At 41.5% G+C, this 18,544-nt stretch overlaps 1 protein-coding gene and 1 long non-coding RNA gene across 3 annotated transcripts in view; one reads left to right on the plus strand and one right to left on the minus strand.

Moving 5' to 3' along the window:
* Positions 1-712: 712 nt before the first annotated feature.
* On the minus strand, positions 713-3,915 carry LOC142042569 (histone-lysine N-methyltransferase SETMAR). Its single transcript, XM_075052634.1, has 2 exons — positions 3,827-3,915; positions 713-1,968 (listed from the first exon to the last, which is right to left on the minus strand). Exons 1-2 carry the CDS (start codon positions 3,911-3,913, stop codon positions 1,171-1,173), a joined length of 885 nt encoding a protein of 294 aa, XP_074908735.1. The 5' UTR covers positions 3,914-3,915; the 3' UTR covers positions 713-1,170.
* A 108-nt stretch (positions 3,916-4,023) lies between these two features.
* Positions 4,024-18,544, plus strand: part of LOC142042797 (uncharacterized) — a 120,450-nt gene continuing 105,929 nt past the window's right edge. For both annotated transcript variants that reach the window (XR_012653862.1, XR_012653863.1), the window contains exon 1: positions 4,024-4,276. This is a non-coding gene — a long non-coding RNA (uncharacterized LOC142042797). The remainder of the gene's footprint in view (positions 4,277-18,544) is intronic.

An 18,544-nucleotide genomic window follows, 5' to 3' on the forward strand; every position in this document is an offset into this window, starting at 1 on the left:
TGACGTAACATTCAGTTGCAGAACATACCTCATCCAGCAAGCTCTCTCCTGTATCCCTGGTGTGAGGAGATGCTCAGTAAAGCCATGTACATGTGTTAGACCTGTACAAGAATGATGAAAACAAGAGGCAATAATCTCCTCCCTCTGCTGGGAGAGGACAGGCCTTGCTTAATGCTGTCTGACTCTGCAGGAACAGTGAAAACAAATCAGTTAGTAGTGAAAAGGAGTGCTCACATATTTGTCAGCCATTCAACGATGTAAAAAACCATATTTGTTGTTGCTCAGATGTACTTTTGTATTTCCTACTTTAATCTATTTCAGAAATCAGAATAGTAGCATCATACTGCTTTAGACTGCAGAGTTGGAATTTGCTTCCTAAGTAGCATAATAATAGTGCTGGAAAGTAATATGGATGTGCTGCTTGCTATTACTGCAGAAATCTTATTAGATGAGCCTTGAGATAGATGTGATTTAAAAAGATGGGATGATTGTAATTCTTGGAGCTGGCAGTACTGCGCTGTTTACACAGCAGCTAAATGGTCATGAAACTGAACTAGTCACTTAAAACCAGATTTTGGCATGCAGCTAGATGTGACTGAAGTGGAAAAGGTGAGGGGTGAAGCATTCAAGCTAATCTTTCTGGACAAGTTTTTACATCAATAATAATAAGCTATTTATGTTTCATGGAACAAAAAAATTTTTAGCAAGTACGTAATTTTAAAAAAATCATTTATTTTAATGGTATTTAAGAAACCTAATGCCCTTCTTGCAAATATCAACATTCCTTTGTCTCATTCTCTTGTGTAATTTTCAGTAACATTTCTCATTGTCCTTTCTGTGTACCAATGTTAAAAGTTCATTTTTTCTGAAAGGTACAAATTGAGAGAGGTACTTTAACTTACAGCAAGCTGTCAGAAGAAAACAAGAAAAAAACACCAGGCCTGGCTTAGTAACTGACTTTGGAACATCCTGAAGCTCCAGTGCTCCTTCATACCATCCACCTTGAAAACAGTCTCTAGGATGCTGCATGAAGTTATTCTCAAAATCTTGTCTTCCACCTGTTACTCAAAACCACACATGCTTCCTTGCTGGAATACACAGAGTTTTATTCAACTGCAATTTAACTGCTAAGGAAAATTATATTTTTAGGTATATTTTGGGACTGAAAAGCTACAGAGAACTCCCTGAGCAAGTGTCTGGTGCAGAAAAGAGGGAGCTGTCCCAAGGTAAGAAGGAAGCACATGTGCGGGAACCACAGTAACAAGGTTTTCTCAATCTGTTATCTTCCTCTAAATATTTTTGTTCTCTGTTAGTTATTGGTAAATTATGGAATCTTCCAGAATAATCATATGAAAGTTCCTCTCCAGCAGAAATATCAGTGGCTGCGAAAAGTGCCAGTTTAGGCACCATTGAGTCAACTCGAACTGGCACCATAAATAAATTTGGTTCACAAGAATGATTCAGGAATCTGCCTATGTTACCAATGCATGTAGGGTCAACAAATGTCTCCATTACCTGACCATTATGGAGGTGCTCCCTCACTACTATAATATAGTTCGAATCCTTTGATTTCTGGGCCTGAATTCTTCTACGTGCCTCATTAAAGCCTAAAACTTCACCAGCATATTCACAAACAAATCTTCCTTTAGCTATGAATTCCAGAGTACGAAGACCCCACCCTTTCTTTTCAGTCTTGAATACCTCAAGTCTGAGCTGCAAGCCCCTCTGAACAACCCTGTTTTGACAGGATTCACCACACTGGCACATGGCATTGCATTCAAAAACAGGCCTGGTGTACTCCTCCTCTTCACCTGTAGGCCTCAGGCACAAACTGTTGTAATTTTCACCAAAGCGAAGACACGAGCATGTGTGAACCATGCAGGAGCTGGTAAGACAAGAACACCCCGGAAAAGTGATTTCAGTGGGGTCAATGTCTCCATCTGCTCCAGCGACGTTGTCTGGGCTATACTGCAAAGAGAACAAGAGTCAAATCCTTGTCATGTTCAATGCTTCTTTCCACAGAGGCTATCATATTTTTAAGAATTCTGTGATTGGCAACAACTGCTGTCTGAATGTGGGGAAATGAAATAATGAACACTTCTTTTTCCTGTAAACTTCTAATTACAATTCTAACTTTTCTAGACCATTTTAAAGAATGCAAACCAGATATTCCATATAGGCTGAAAAAGAATCGATAGTCTGTTAGTGACTGGACTTCTCAAAATAGTCTGCTAGCCAGAAAAAAAAAAAACAATCTTAGCAGGAAAAACATGTCATCTAATTGGATCTAATTTACTAGATAGAGTTTTTATTTAAATAGCGAAGTATCTTTAAAGTAATTTCTCCCCCTTTTAAAGCGCTCAAAAAACTACTTACAAGGTTAGTCTATAGCTATTTTAAGTCACAGAATTTCAAATGCCCATTTTTGTTAAAAATTAAGATACTTTCAATTTATCTATTCAAAATGTTGCAGTCAAACTTGCTCCTGCTAATTCTGTTACAAAGTGATGATGGTGTGCACTAGCACACCTCTACATTTGTACAAAAAAGCTGAGCTAACTACTCTGTTGTGAGGGTGGCACATGAAAGCTGAAAATCACGTTCTCAAAATTACACTGATGCCCCCAGCAGGTGAATGATTATAGAACCATGGACTGTTGCAAAATAAAAGCTGATAGAAACTTTGCAAAACATAGACAGCTACATGTATATTTTTACTTTTTTTCTCACCATTCAGCTTGCAAAGCTTTATTTAGAAACCTAGAGTATGTGCTATTACTAAATATTACATTTCACAATAGCTTATGTCTGGTAGCTTCTGGGTGTTGGGAAACATGCCAGTTCATTTGGAAGTTTCTTTTCTTCATAAACATCAGCTTTCTCAGTCATTTGGCTTTACTCAAAACCAAGTTTAATAGTCCCTTTTCTGTTCCCATCTTCTCCCATTCACAGACTACAAGCTTTCCTATTTCTGTTAAATACCAGCAGCACACCATGCCATTTAGAAATGTTAGGGTCTATTTGGATTGGGTCTTTTTTCCCCCAGGCTTACTTGAAGCTGCTTCGTTCTGTTTTCTAAATACCCTCTAATTAATGATTGAAGCAACATCCTAGGCAATCGGGTGTACTTCCAGGAAACGTGTTTGGAACTTACTACAAGTAATACAGAAAATGGCAGAAACTGGACTATGCCTGAGAAAGCATGAAAAAAGTTACACGTTTAAGGTATTGCCCTGTGTTTCTAGGCGGCATCTTTTCCTGTAGATGGTTGTGGAGTGGGAAGCCTCTGCCAAGCCTGTCAGGGTTTTACTGCCGCTCTCGTTTCAGTCTCCGGCCGGCGCTGACGCCCTGTAGCGCAAGAGCTTTATTCCTCCTAAAAGGTGACGTCTCAACCGCGCGATTAAAATCTCCGGAGCGCCAGGTATCGGGAGAAAAACTGCGTCTAATATACGTGACGAGACCAGCCCCGAGGGGCCGGCTGCTCGGTGGCGGGGGTGGAACGCGGAGCGGAGCCCTCCCGCCCAGCGTCACCCCGAGAGGGCAGGGGCCCGCGTTCCCCGTCCTGCCCGTGTCCGCGACGGGCTGCTGAGGGGACCGGGTGGCTGAGGAGACGGGCTGCTGAGGGGACGGGCTGCTGAGGGAAGAGGCCGGCTGAGGGGAGGGGGTCGCTGAGGGGACGGCACCGGCAAACGGGTTCCTCAGGCGGCCCGGGCCGCGATGGCCGCTTCTCTCTCTCTCTCTCTCCCTCCCTTCTTTCCTCCCCTCCTCCTCCCGGTCTCCCCCCCGCCTCTCCGGTCCGGGTTCCCGGGGCGGCCGCAGCCCCTACCTGAAAGGCCGGCGGGGCCTCCCCGGGCGGCCACAGCCCCACCGCCACCGGCTCCAGCCCACCGCTCAGGTCCGCCCCGGCCGCCATGGCCCCGGCCCCGCCCTTCCCCCTGCGGTGATTGGCTATCCGCGCCGAAGCCTCTCTTTGGTTGGGCAGAGGGAGTGACGCGAGGATGTGCGGGCGCGCAGGCGCCATGGCGGCTCAGAGCGGTAGCGCGGGAGCGGGAGCTCGCCTGGCGCTGTCGGGGAGCCGCCATCTTGTGGCGCTCCCTCCCTTAGCGACGCTGGTGTGGTGCCGGGCCGCTCGCTGCGGAGGCGCTGGGCGGCGAGGGGAGCTCCGCGTCGCCGTGCACCCGTGGGATGAGGCTGCCCTTAGCCAGGGGCTGGGCGAAGGCGATGTGGCTGCCACCGTGTGTTGCTCCCTGAGACGGGGCTGCCCCTCCAGAAACCGGTGCGGCTTTGTGTGATGTGTGTGAAAGTACTCCAACCCGAGTAATTTTAAATGTTAATTACAAACTAGTGAGTTAGTTTAATTCTTCATGTGACTGTAAATCCTTGCTTATTTAGAAGATGTTAGAGCTTGGGTGTTTTCTTTTTTTATTGTTGTTGGTTTGGGTTTGGCTTTTTTTTTTTTAATTCTTCCTGGCTGGTTTACACTTTTAATTAACCTTTTTTTTTTTTTTTTTTTTAAGTAAATGTGTTTTGTAATGTGGGTGGGAAGTCTTGTGTTCAGATCTTACTAGGCCTAGAAATGCTGCCATGTGTAGCTGGGCAGTGGAGACCGCATCTGCCTCCTTCTGTCTGGGGATGGGAAAAGATTTGGCACGTTTTGTATCTACAGGGATCCAGAGCAAGGCCCTAATCTTCCTCTTGGCTACTTTGTCCAGAGATAATTCAGTCAGATTAGTTTTCTGGATGAAGGGAGATAGGGACCTATGGAACCAAGCTCTTGCTTGATCTGGGAGGTCTTGCCAGTACTAGATAGGATGTTTTTCTAAAGCAATCATGACAACGTCGCTTCCGTGCAGCGTGATGAATGTAGACCAGTCACAGTTGGTCTTGCCTCATCTTTTCACTGTGAACTGTAAACTGAGCTGTGGCTAGGAAAAAGGAATCAGACTTGTGTTCTTCAGTTGCTGGTGGTTGTGCTGGCTTTTGTATTTGCCCCTTGCGTCAGTTGTTTTGGGGCCTAAGGTTGAAGAAGCTCTTAATGTCTTTTCACCTCCATTTTTCCCTTTGCGTGAACCATGCGTTTTCCTTTTGAAATCAATTATCACATCCAGAAATGAGCTCCTCAGACTTAGGAGACAGAAATCCCTGGAGCATGCTCTGTGCTCTTCCCACAAGATATTATTTGTGTCTCTTTCCCTGTGGTGGTTACTGACATGACTTTTCTGATCCCTCTTCCTGCAACATCCAGGAAATGGAAAGAGTCTTCACCTGTGTCCTGGTTTCAGCTGAGATAGAGTTAACTGTCTTCCTAGTAGCTGGTACAGTGCTATGTTTTGAGTTCAGTATGCAAAGGATGTTGATAACACTGATGTTTTCAGTTGTTGCTAAGTAGTGTTTAGACTAAAGTCAAGGATTTTTCAGCTTCTCATGCCCAGCCAGCGAGAAAGCTGGAGGGGCACAAGAAATTGGCACAGGACACAGCCAGGGCACCTGACCCAAACTGGCCAACAGGGTATTCCATACCATGGGACGTCCCATCTAGGGTAGGAACTGGGAAGTGGGGGCAGGGAATCGCCGCTCGGGCTAGCTGGGTGTTGGTCGGCAGGTGATGAGCAATTGCACTGCGCATCATTTGTACATTCCAATCCTTTATTACTACTGTTGTCATTTTATTAGTGTTATCATTACTAGTTTCTTCTTTTCTGTTCTATTAAACCGTTCTTATCTCAACCCATGAGTTTTACTTTTCCCGATTTTCTCCCCCATCCCACTGGGTGGGGGGGAGTGAGTGAGCGACTGTGTGGTGCTTTGTTGCTGGCTGGGGTTAAACCACGACAACCTATTGTGTCTCCTTCCTCCTGCCTGTGAAGAGGAGCTGAGCAACACCAGGAGAAGTACAGGTGAGATTGGATGGTGAAGTCCGTGTTTGTGGGTTGGACAGTTGATGGGGATAGCAGAATTGATAGGAAGATAATGATTGGACTTGTTTAGGATTGCATTCAGCCTGTAAGAGAAGGGAAGGTATGGAAGAGGAACTTCTGGAGGTCAGTGCCTCCCAGTATCTGGTTAGTGTAATTTTGGGGAAGACTTTGTTAAGTTTAAACCTTGGATCAGTGTATGCTGCTGTGAATGTAAAGGAAATGTACCTGTAGCACCAATGCTTCGTACATAAGTGAATGGAATAAAAATGGTGGAAGGCTTTAAATACACACAGCCCATCACTCTGGGTTTGTCCACGCCAGCAGCAGCAGTACAGCTGCTTCCCGTGGATGCCTCTGAGCGCTGCCATCTTGGGACTGATGCTGTCATCCTGTAAGTGCTTCTCATTGTGGGGAAGGTGGTAGATCAGTTTTATGAGAGAGATGCTGAAATGTTGAGTGATTGCAGATATTAAAATACACTTTGGTTTTGTAGTTTAGGGCTTTCTGTTATTGCCAAATTGACCTTTAGATCAAGACACACATAATTTGGCTGCTAATCCTTGGTGCCAGATGGAATTCTTTTCAATTTTTAAATGACAGAAGTAATGAGTCATTACTTTGTAGTAAAAGAAACAGATTGCTTACATGCACAGGAGACGGGGTTTTGGAAATCTGCAAAAGGTCATGGAAAATCCAGTGTTTTCCTCCTCCTCCTCCCACCCAGGGCTTCTATTGTATTGAACTATGAATGGGTTGAACTGTTGAGATGTCCAGGTTGGGTGAAAAATTGATGAAAGCTCATTTTAATTTGTTATGTAAAACTGTTGTTGAAAGAAAGCTTAAAACGGAGCTGAAAGAGCGAACTGTATGTGAACTTTGTGATGCTGAACTAAGGCACCTGGTGCAGCTGTGAATTTGTTTTGCAGCATGCTATGCTGTCTCTAGGATGAGACCGTATGAATCATTTTTCTTTGATACATTGCATGCATTTAGCTGTTGATTTTTCTCCCTGTATAAATAATGCTTTCTGCTCATTAATCATTTTTATGAGTGTTCTCTGCAGTTTCTCAGATTTCTTAATATCTATCTGATAATTGGAGTTTGGAAGGTTAACTGTGTCTGGAACAGTGAGTTCATTTGACAGCTGTCTTCATCTGACTTCATCACTGAATTTTCATGGCTGACGCTGTATATTGTAACAAGGTGGTGGAGCTCAGGGGTGCATGTGAATCTGTGACTCATCAGACTGCAAGTAAGGGAGCTGTGCTCAGAAAACTAGGCACAATCCTAGTCTAGAAGAAATTAGATACAAAGCTTCTTGTCTTTTCTGGTAGACAGAAGGTGCTGGAATCAAGGAAGCTTTTTCTAAGAGATTTCTTTTTAATGTCAGTGTGGTGGAAGTTGAGCAATCTCGAGTGATTAATACATAATACAGTGATTTCATGTATTGGTAGTGTCATCATCTGGTGATCTGGTGCAACCCTTTTTTCAACTGGGAGAGTTGCCAATATTCAGTCAGGTCAGCTGTGGCTTTCTTGAGCTGACTTTTGGAAAATTCTCAAGGCCTGAGGTTTCACAGCCTCTCTGGGTACAGGTTTCAGGGCTGTACCAGCCTCCCAGTGAGAGTTTTTTCAAAATATCAAGTCTGAACTTCCCGAACTGTGGGTTTTTTTCCTTTATGCCTTATTTATCACTACTGAGAGGAGTTTGACTCTCTTACCTTCGTAATTACTCTTCACAGAGTTCCTTTAGATTACCCCATAGTGTCCTCCTTGCTGGAATAAACAAGTGTATGTTCCTCAAACTTCTGTTATTGGTCATATGCTTAGTCTCCTGACCATCTTGGTAGCCCTTTGCTGGATCATCAATTTTTCTACATATCTTTTGAGCCAGAGGGCCCACAGCTGGCCACAGCTTGCATCGCTACCTCGTCATGCCAAGTAGAGAACATTAATAACTCCCCTGGATCTGTGTTCCTCCCTGGCATGAGGTTTGCTTTATTTGCGAAGAGAGTGCACTTTGCATGTTTTTGCAACTTGGCTTCAATTGTAACACCTGAGGTGGCTTTCAGTGGGATTGCCACTCAGTTCCCAGTGCACTGGTGCATGGGGATACTCTGGCCCAGGAATACTTTTGCGCTGGTCTTTTGTTTGTCTGGACCATTGGAGTATTTTCTGTCTCAAGCTTGCCTTAAGTTACACCAGCAAGTTAATAGGCCATGGAAGATGGCCATTTTAAATTACATAGCATAAAAAGTTGTTCTCTGCCTGCACCAGAAAGATGTGATCAGAAGGCCTTTTGCTAAAAGAGCCTGTTTGAAGGCTGCCTTCAGCTTCCTAGTTTCCTACGGAACCAATCTCTTGAAGAATAAGGTATTCATTTTAAGTATTTTATTTTATATTGCACGTGGTTTCTGCCTGACTTTGTTCTGAATAGGCTATTCAGATAGTTCTCAGATGTTTAAACTTGCTATTTTACTTTGAAAGGAAGTACATCGCCTGTGTGATACACTGGAGATGTTTCCTGCGGGAGATCTAAAGTGCTTCTTAAATGGTGGCATTGAGTGCAGACAGTCCAAGATGACTTTATCATTCCCAGGTTGAGAGTTTGTTAGCTGCTTTATCCATGCTCTCTTTAGGTTGTGTCTTCTTCCTTCTCTAGTTAATCTTGTAGTTAATCTTGGATCCTTTTTTTTTTTTTTTTTTTTTTTTTTTTTAAAATATTCCCTTGCTTACAGACTTTTCTCTTTGTGCTGCTGCTCTTCTCATGTCAGGTTTAAATTTTCCTTTGATTTGACCTTCATTTCTGGATAATCATCTCCATCAGGTTAGTGGGCATGTACTCTCTATCCTTCTGCCAGTCTATTGTGCATCCATTAGAATATTGATTTGCAGAGAGTGAAGTATAAAAAATCAATATCCCATTAAGTGGAGTAGAGTGACAACATTCTAAGGCTAGTCAAGTTCAAAGACTAGATGCTAAAGGTGGTGGTTTTTTCCCCATGTGGTCTCGGCTAGGCAGATAAGATAAAATGTACATATCCTGTTAGGGTTTTGTTTGCATGCGTTCATGGCTGGAAGACTCATTACAAACAACCAAATTTTAAAAAGTGTTGGTAATGCAGAAAGATACTTTGATTTATTATACCACTTGCAGTTTATTGGTTTTTAGTAGTAAACCAGTAGAATATAAATGCTGTATAGTGTATTTAGGCAGGATAGACAGACGTGAGCAATCTGATATTACATACCAGCGTCTGCTCTTAAGTGCTCAGAGAATTGTGGAGAGACCAGGTGTAAAGATTTATTTTTTTTTTTTGTTCAGTATGAGATGCCTACCACATATAGATGATGAATGCAGCTCCCCTGCCAGCCCCCTTGTTCTCTGCACAGTAGTCTGCCATTTGAAGATGGGGAGTCAAAACATACATATTTTTCTATTTCCTATTTTTTGAACCATTCTCAGACCAGTCCGCAGTTATTTTAAGATATGCTACTTGTACTTCAGTGCTATTCATAAACATCTGACTGACCACAGGTATGATTCCCCTCCATGCACTGGATTGCTGTTACTGTCTTTTAAAAAAATAATAAATACATTAATGCTCTCTACTAATTGCTTAGCTGGGAAACTAGGTTTTGTCCATTTATAGCTCAATTCATTTATGCTTTATAGCTTGTAAAGTACATTAAAGTACTTTATGGGCTGAGAATTTGAAATGATGAGAGGCTGCAGTCTTCGCAGTGAGTCTGCTGTGGCGTTGTGCGGTGGAGTTTGACTGGCATGCTGCCTGCTTTTTGCAAGGCCGAGCTCATTATCTGTGAGTCACACCTGGCCCTCACTAAGTTTGGAAGCAGGACTTCTGAGGGCCATTGCTGAGCCTGGGGCTCCTGCCTGGTGAAACTGTCTCCTGCTGTGTGCTAATGAGCTGGCTAAATCTTCCATAAGTAAAGGGATGCTGGAATGAAATGTCTGGTAATCATATTTGTAAATCCAAAGAATAAGTTGAAGATCAGTTTATTTAAGTATGCCTTAGCTGTGCAGAGAAGACTGACCTTGGAAAATGCTGTGTTTGAATAACACAGTTTATCAAAATATCTCCCAAGTGCTTTGCAGAAATAGATGAACTTTGTTTCCTTTCTTGTACAGATAAGGAAACTGACGCAGAAACACATGAAATGAGTTAACAAGTGGTTGAGCTATTGTTCTTGGTTATCACAGGGCTCTGCATTTCATCTCTCATCATATGCTGCACTTGAAGCATTGATTGGGTAATATGAACCATAGATCTTTTTGCCAATACACAAACACTCACAAAGTCTCGACTTCCATATGAGTAAAAAAGTTAACATTTTGTCACATCCTCAGATGTAAACAAAACAAGTATAGAACAATGCGAACAATTCATATCTCACCATGCAAATTGCTTCCTGATTAATAACAATGTATTTCAGTGAAAATTAGTCTCAGGATGTACTTCAGTTAAATAAAGTCACATCTGTGAAGTATTTTGGCCTGACAGCAGTAGGTGAGCCACTTGAAAAGACTAAATGGACCACCCATCCACTGGCTAAAATTCTAATAATGTTTTTGCAGGGAATCTGTCCTGAATATATTATTCTACTTTTGTTAATAGAGGATGCTATGTAACAGCATTCCACTTAAATCTCTGTGTAACAGTATTTCTTCAAAAGAAACTCATTGCTAAGTGAGACATAGAACTGCCTCACAGACTGAAGGAATTTCTTCCCTTTGAAGTGCACATCAAATTTCTTCTGTGCTCCCCATCTGCCTTGTATGAAAAAACTTCATTTGACATCAGTGACCTCTGGCAAGCCCTATATAGATAAGGAAAATGTATTTGCACACCATTCAGGTCTTTTATGGACTACATATATAATGGAGAGTTTGAAGGGATTGAAGCCAGTGTTTCAAATTGATGTATTGGTTCTATAGTGTGATTGGCAAACTTCTGCTGCAAAATTTGGTTTGTAGTTTCACTTAACGTGCTGCTTCTTTTCAGCAGTTTGCCAGAGACAGAACTGCACATTCTAGCGCTTGCAGGAAATGAGTAAATAAAGCTGAGAGAGTATCCATGTAGATTTGCTGGGCTGCCTTCCACCAAAGTGGTTGTTGTGCAGTTCCTTTGGCCCTTGCCTATACAGTGTGATTTAGTTTATGGGTAGTGTGGCACGGTAGCTTTTGCATTTTTATTAGGCTGTGCTGCTGATGTTTTCACTGCCAGATGTATTTGACTGCAGTAGCCTGAGTTACTGTTTTCACACAGCAAGTGCTTTCCTGGCGGTTCAGGTGGGTATGTCATGATTCTTTATGTTTGTGACCCCTGTGTACTGTGGAATACACAGCTGAAGCCAGACAGAAGTCAAGCTTGAGTCTCCTGTTACAGCTGATAGTGACAACAGTATCTTGCTACTATGGGCTGCAGCTTGTCAGAAGCTCACTGGTTTGGTGTGCATAGAGCAGTCACATAGGTGGTTGTGATCGATGTGCTCATGCTGCTGCTCAGGAAGTTACTGATAGCTTTGCATGGCTGGGTTTTGAGGGGTATCTGAAGTTTATTGCAGGGATACATGTTTTCTTAGCCTTTACATTGCATGTTTATATATAGAAAGCAATACTGACCTTTTGTGCTCAGAGGCATGGCCAGTCACTACAGAGGTTCATACTGCACACTGTTGGGAAAAGTTTGCAATGCTGGCATCTTTGGGTTTCTTCTCTTTCGTGAAGATGTATTCCCCAGATGCCACCATGTTTTTCTTTGAGACACAACTTCTTTCTTATCCCTGCTTAAGATAATTAGATCATAGAAAAGGACTGTTTAACTGTTGCCTAGGTTTTCCAATGGAGAATTTCACTTGGGAGGCTGAAGGAAGTCTTATGGTAAGGCTAGAGACTTATGAAGAATTGCTGTGTGCTGTAACTGCATCCTCAATGTTCCTCAATATTTACCAGGAAAGGGAGTGGTTCTTTTCAGTGGCTTATTGTCAATTTTGTTGTGTGTTGTACTGATTCAAGATGTCTTCAGGCACGTGTGCTGTGCATCAGCCATATTTCCAGGCAGCATGAGCGCAAAATCAATGTAGATGTAGAGAGAAATGTACAGTTTCGTCTTGGCAAACACTGTGGTGGTCTTCCAAGCAGTAAAAGTTGAGCACGCAAAGGCTGTTGCACTGAATGTGGAATGAACTCAGTGCACTCTGAGACTGTAGCATTAATCAGGTTTCATCTTGCTGGTTAATATCTCCCAAGAACTGTTGGAAGTCAAGTCATCTAAAAATGCACATAAGCTAAGGCTGATGGAAAATTGTACTGCTCTGTGAATAAAATAGAAGGTTGAGTCAGGAATAATCATTTTTATCCAAAGTGAATGTTGGGTCAGGCATGATGGATTGTGGAACAAGTCCTTCCAGTTCTTGTCACACATAGCATCTTGGTCTGCAGCCTTTTCTTTATTAAATGATTTGACAGTAATAAAAATGGGTTTGGGGATTTTTTTTTTGTATGTTCCCCCCCCCCGCCCCAAGCAATATTTGCTTAAGATATTACAAAGTTTTCAACCTGATGATTCTGTACTACTTATCCTTTCAGAAAGATTGTATTTTGCCTTTTTTTTTTGTATTTGCATCGTTGAGAAAGATGTGTCGCAAGAGAATATAAGTCCCTTATCTTATCTTGCTGCTCCATAACTGTACTGTGGTTTAAATGAAATCCATAATTTTTCCTTGTTGGTATGACAACAGAAAACATAAAGGTGAAATTAGAATAAGAATATAGATGAATGTTAACTATATGTGCTGTAGCAGTTAAATAAATCACTAGATGATTATAGAATAATAATTCAGTATGGCATGCATTCAAACAGAATGGTTTTAAGAGGGGAGGAGCAGTATAAAGAAAGAATTATGTGCATTTAATGTAGTATTTCACTGTGGTAGTAAATCAATTCCCCTCATCAAATTATGTGAACAAATTTATGAGTATGCGCGTATCTAGGGCAATTAATAAGCCATCTTGTATGGAACTAAGATATGTAGTTTTGCACTGTAACCTTTAAATACAATTTATCTCAAAGGCGTAATGCTTAAAACTTTCTAAATTTTCCTTCTAAAAGAAAATTTAGGAAGAATCGAAGAGAAATAACGCCTTACTAAAAAAAAAAGTTTATGTAGCATTCGAGTTGCTTAGAACTTAAGTACCTTTCAAAGCTATTAATTTTGATGTAATCACTTAATTTTTATCATAATGTTCTCTGCAACACTATTTCTGCGTGTTTTCTGAAATAAAAATTTTCAAGTACCTCTCAGTCTTTCTGAATGCTTTACAGTCAAGTGCAATCCAACTAACTGGGAGCCATGAGAAATGCTCTAATTTTGTACCCTTAAGCATGTGCAAGTCTCATGTAAGTGACAGTGCTATGTGTGCAAAATCCAGGTGGTAGGAGGCATGACCTTCTGCATGCCCAGGGAGTGAATTGGCAAATGTGACCTCTCTTCATACCTTGGCCACCAGCTTCTCCTCAGAAGCCTTTGTAGCCCCTCTAAGTTCTTCAGACCTGGGACCATGCATGTGCACTGTGGAGTGATGCTCTTGAATGATGGCTGCAGGTTCTAAAGCAGGAAGAAAGGGAATAAAAAAGGAAGAGTCGGAACTGAGCTGTACCTGAGCAAGTAAAAATTCATGTTCTGTACAGAGCTTTAAAGATACGAAGAATCTCTCTAGATGTCATCTCGCTCTTGGTGGCTACATTTGTAATACTGCTTTGCCCTTAAAGGTCTTTCCTGAAACAAGTACCTGGATTGATAGAGGGTTCAGAAATTGCCTAGTGAGGGTCTAGCTAGAGAAACAATTTTGCATGAAAATTTTTTGGGATATACAGAGGCAAATTAATTGCTTTCTTTCTGGGAAGAAGCTGAAATTGCCACCATCACCAAACATCATTAGCTATCCTCTACTCTGTGGCAAGTTGCTTGCCCTTTCCTACTTCCTACAGCAGCTACCAGTATGGGGGGGAAGAACAGGGATTGTTTGATAAAGTCAGCAATGTTGGTCTTAATCATGTGGAGCACTCTGTGAAAAAGACACGTTTTGAATATGTTTCGAAGTCATCTCCAGCCTGCTGTCATTGTTGTTTGTTGTAACACTGATTACTTTGATGTATTCATCTATATAAAGTGAGCAGACTACAATGGGTTGTGCGCTATACAAGTCACTTACATATATAGCAACAGCACTGTTGGCAGTGAAGGTGTGGATAACGGTGTGGAAAGCAGGTTCGCTAGACTGCTACCACACCGAAGCGTAATGCCGCTCAGGGTGTTGAAGGAGCCCCATGCAGTCCTTCCATTCTCGAGAATTATTTTTGGCAGAGGGCAGCAGTTTGCATAATCCAACAGTCAGTATGGGGAAAAAAATACATGGTTACCTGCTTCAGGTAGCAACCAGCAGATCTTATTTTGTGTTTCCTTCGAAGAAGGAGATAGCCCTCAGGAGCTGAACAGCTAGACAAACTGATGCACCAGTGCATCGATAATGGTAAACCTTTCCTTCCCTTGCACCAGACTACCCGTGGCCTGTTCTGTGCCAGGGGCTGCTTCCTCAGGGACGTGATGGAGCTTTCTCCGCTAATTAGCTTGTCAAGCTCAGTGAAGAGAAAGAGTAGTTGCCCTTCTTGTCTCAAGAAAGTCCTCGGCTTAGCTGTGCTGTGTGGTCACAAAGTTTTTGTTATCTGTCTTTAGTACTAGCTTGAATCTCTTCCCTGGAGAGAGCTTTACTGGGGTAAGTAAGTGTTTGAAGAAATTCTTCAGGTTACATTAAAAGCACGAACAGCTCTTTGCATGCTTCCAGGCTCTGGCATCCCATGGATTAAGAGTTTCCCATGGGTGTTCTTCAGCTCTATTAAGGATCTTGCGGCAGGTATTTCCAGACATACAAATCAAATCTAAAACTACAAATGTGAAGATCCTAGTGTTACGCTGGGGAGTCTCCATGTAGGAAGCTAACTTTTTAGGAATTTGTCACTGAACATCATTAATCCTGTCTTTGGCACTAACCTCCATGACGCATATCCTTGGCATACAGCCCACATCACAAACTACTGAGTAGGCAAAGGTGAAGGAGTGAACACTTCCTGTTTGAAAAACAGTTGAACTGCTGTGGAAATAGTTTGCTCAGGTTTTAGGTTAGCATTAAGTGGGTTTAATGCCATTAGGCTCTTTTGTTTTAAAGAGTTTGGAGAAACAACAGGAAAGTTACAGACTTAAGCTATGTCATGAATGACATGGGAGTTAGCATCTTCCTCGGAAGTATTAGTTAACTGGTAACATCTACAAACTAGTAGCTGACAGGTATGCCTGGTGTATTGCATTTAACAGTATTTCCCAAATATGACATCATGTCATGGCTTGTCTTTCCACCTTTCCTCTCAACTCCTCTAAGTGCTTCTTGATTTATGGTTATTTCTCTCTTATCATATGGCTGAGAATGCATCACATTCCTTCAACGCAGAAGTCAAATAATAAAGAAGAGGTGGAAGACCTGTACTTATCCAAGCTGCTGGTAAGCTGCTTGCCTTCTTGAAGGGCAAACGATGAACTAACTTGAACGCAGTAGATTTAAGAGCTGTGATTGGTGTTCATGTCCACATATTTTTTAAATCTTAGAAAGGAAGAACATTAATTGGCTGCAGCTACTATTCCTAGTGCCGTGGTCCCTAAGAATAGGCAATTTTGATAGAGATCAGTATGTTTCTAGAATCAGTTTAGGAATGGTTTCAAAAAACCCAACTCAAACAAAACCAGAGAAACTTCCATCTGTATCATATTCTTATGACCCTCTTTAGGGGAAGGGGAAGTGAAGACTGACTGTCCAGTCCCAACCTTTATGTAAACCACCTAGCATATAATAAGGCCTTCAGTTCCTCTACTTGTTACCAGAGTGAAAATACTGATGTAACTATTGTAATACAGATTAGCAAAATAATTATTTGTACCAACATCCTTACTGATTATTCTTATGTTCTTGCTGGTAATTTTGGCATGCCTAGTAAGGTGATAAGTACTGAAGGGAAGGCTGAAGTTCTTTCTTGGCCAGGCAACTGTGTGGTATTGCTGTTGTGGACTAGTCAGCCCTGATGACATTCTGTAAAATGTGGAAAAAGTAAAAAGCAATCTCTCTTTCAAAGGATTGTTGGTGACCTTTAAATTAGGGCTGGGAGTCTCATCATGAACTGCAACTGCAGGATACATGACTTACTTCCCTTTCCTTCTGAACTGAAAGGTTGTTTTCACTGAAATTACCACTTCTTACAGAAAGGTCAAATTCATATAACTGCATCTCAAGTAAGTAGACAGTGACCTTGTTTATCTTAGCACAGTGTTTGCAACTTCATAATTCTGTGTTTGCTTTTTTTTTTTAAAGGATCATGCTGTTGTCATTCTTTCATAACATGTTGCAAATAGACACATTTGATGGGCTAGACTTTCAACTGCAGCAAACATTTTCTGTTCGCTCAAATGGAGTAATGGTAAATTACACCGGTGCAAGGTTTGGTGCTTTGTAAGAGTTGTTATTCAACTGCTCTTTGTCCATTGTCTCCCTAGAAAACAGTGCTTGAAGACTGTGTTTTATGGGTGTTACTCTGCATGTGCTATTGGGCCTACCAAGACTTTCTATGTCGTACACTGCAGAGTAACTTAAGCCTGCATTGTACATTTTAGTTGATGACTTGCACATAGTTATAGAAATTATGGATAACATTTATAAGAGCCCTCTAAGTGCCACTGGATTTCAGTATGACTAAATTCTTGGATTGTTTAGGGACTTGCTCTTAGACTAGATTTTACAGCTCTGAGTTAGATACATAAAGAACTCCTTTTCCCAAGGCTTGATAAAGTTATTTAGAAACCCAACTCAGTGCTACACAGAAGGTTCCCCTTCTACAGGGGTGTCACTGTCTTTGGGACGGAGCTCTTTCTTGTAAAACTGGAGCAGAAGTCACTCTTCTTCCCAGTTTAAGCGGGTGGCTGTGTGTGCACATTATTCCTCTGTAATATCTCTGTTAAAACAGTTGCTGATGTTGAGGGAGATTTGCATTTCAATCCTTGGTTTGCGTATACCAAAAAGTTTCAGCCACTGGAACATTATGGACCGTGTACATGTAGAGGAGGAAGGGATCTGCAGCAGGGAGTGAGACATCTTGGGTAACAGACCAGCCTACCACAGGTGTGGAAACCAGAGTTAGGAACATGTGGATATTAGTATGGACAGTGTTTCCGCATGTGTCTTCATGCTTAATACTGAATTGTTTCTTTAACTAGTAGCTGCAAAATTTAAATCTTGATGATGTTTTCTGGAGCTGTTACTTGTAATGTTTTGGTGACCTCTTAGACCTCATATTACAAGGAGTGCAAATGTTGTATGTCAGAAACTGTTATTAACTACTTTCTCCTGCCTCTGCATTTCCAGTATATACAAGTGGCATTAGGCTGTACTCCTGTCTTTTTTTGCTGTATATTTTAAATCATGTTATTTATGATTTTACATACTTGAAAGGACCAAGAACTTTGAGCCATGTTTTTGCCCACAACTCTGCTGGCGTTTTGATAACTGTTTTAATCAAGTGGATAAAATTTTGATTTCAGGACAGTGGTAATGTGCTAAGCATATAAGCTGGCTATAAAAATTACTCTTTTGTGGAATAATGAAAAAAAAAAGAATTTTAGACCATATTTAAACTCTTAGCAGTTGTTTTTTTAGGTGTGTCTAACATTAGGTACAAATCTACAGAGTCAGGGAAATAGACTGGATGTAAACTAGACTCTTCACCTAGAGCTTCAGTCTTTTTATTTGTCTAGTAAGTGTGTCCTGGTTTAAGCCCAGCCAGCAACTAGGCTGAAACAAAGAGAAATATGTCTATTTTTTTTTGATATATTCTAATGTCTTTTTAATGTCAATTTATTCCTGTACTTATATAGAATTTAAATTGTTACCTAAATAACTGCCAAGAGATGGCAGTGTAATGTTGCTCAATGTGCTGGATGAGATTGTAGGAAAATCTAGTGGCTATGACAATACAGAGCCTTCTTCCCTGAGGTTTTTGGTGGCCTCTCCTAGAACAGACGGACGTATTTATCAGCTTACTTCCTACGTGCTGTGGGTTGAGAAAATAAGCAGAAGTTAAAACGATTGTGTGCTTTGCAGTGCTCTGTTCATCTCTGGAAAGTTACATTTCCATCCTGCATGCAGAGTAGATTTCTAAACTGTGCCTTGGTTTCTCAGTCTCTCCAAGAGAAATCCGAAGGCAGCTCTTAGGCTGGCATCATTTCCCGCTTGCGTACAGCTGATGTAGATCCATGGACAGTAGTGGTGCAACACTGATTTCTGTTAGCTATGGAATATTAAAAAAAATTTAAAAAAATCCTAAACCCCCAAATATGAATCACTTTCTATTTCTGCTAGGTGCTATATATATTCCAGTGAGGCAAGGCTTGTAGAAAGAGGTAATCTCTCTTATTTATCAGAGTTACAAGAACAGACAAGCTTTCTGGTTTGAAAGCACTTCTTCAAATCTCTGTTGTACATTCAGATGTTCTAGGCACACCAGAACA

The sequence above is a fragment of the Buteo buteo genome, chromosome 21 (assembly GCF_964188355.1).
Source record: "Buteo buteo chromosome 21, bButBut1.hap1.1, whole genome shotgun sequence".
Classification (NCBI taxonomy): Eukaryota; Metazoa; Chordata; class Aves; order Accipitriformes; family Accipitridae; genus Buteo; species Buteo buteo.

Excerpts from the sequence above, each read along its gene's own strand:
- LOC142042569 (XM_075052634.1), bottom strand. The coding sequence starts at position 3,913 with ATGGCGGCCGGGGCGGACCTGAGCGGTGGGCTGGAGCCGGTGGCGGTG. Across the intron at positions 1,969-3,826 it reads AGGCCCCGCCGGCCTTTCAG|TATAGCCCAGACAACGTCGC; the intron begins GTAGGGGCTGCG and ends TTCTCTTTGCAG.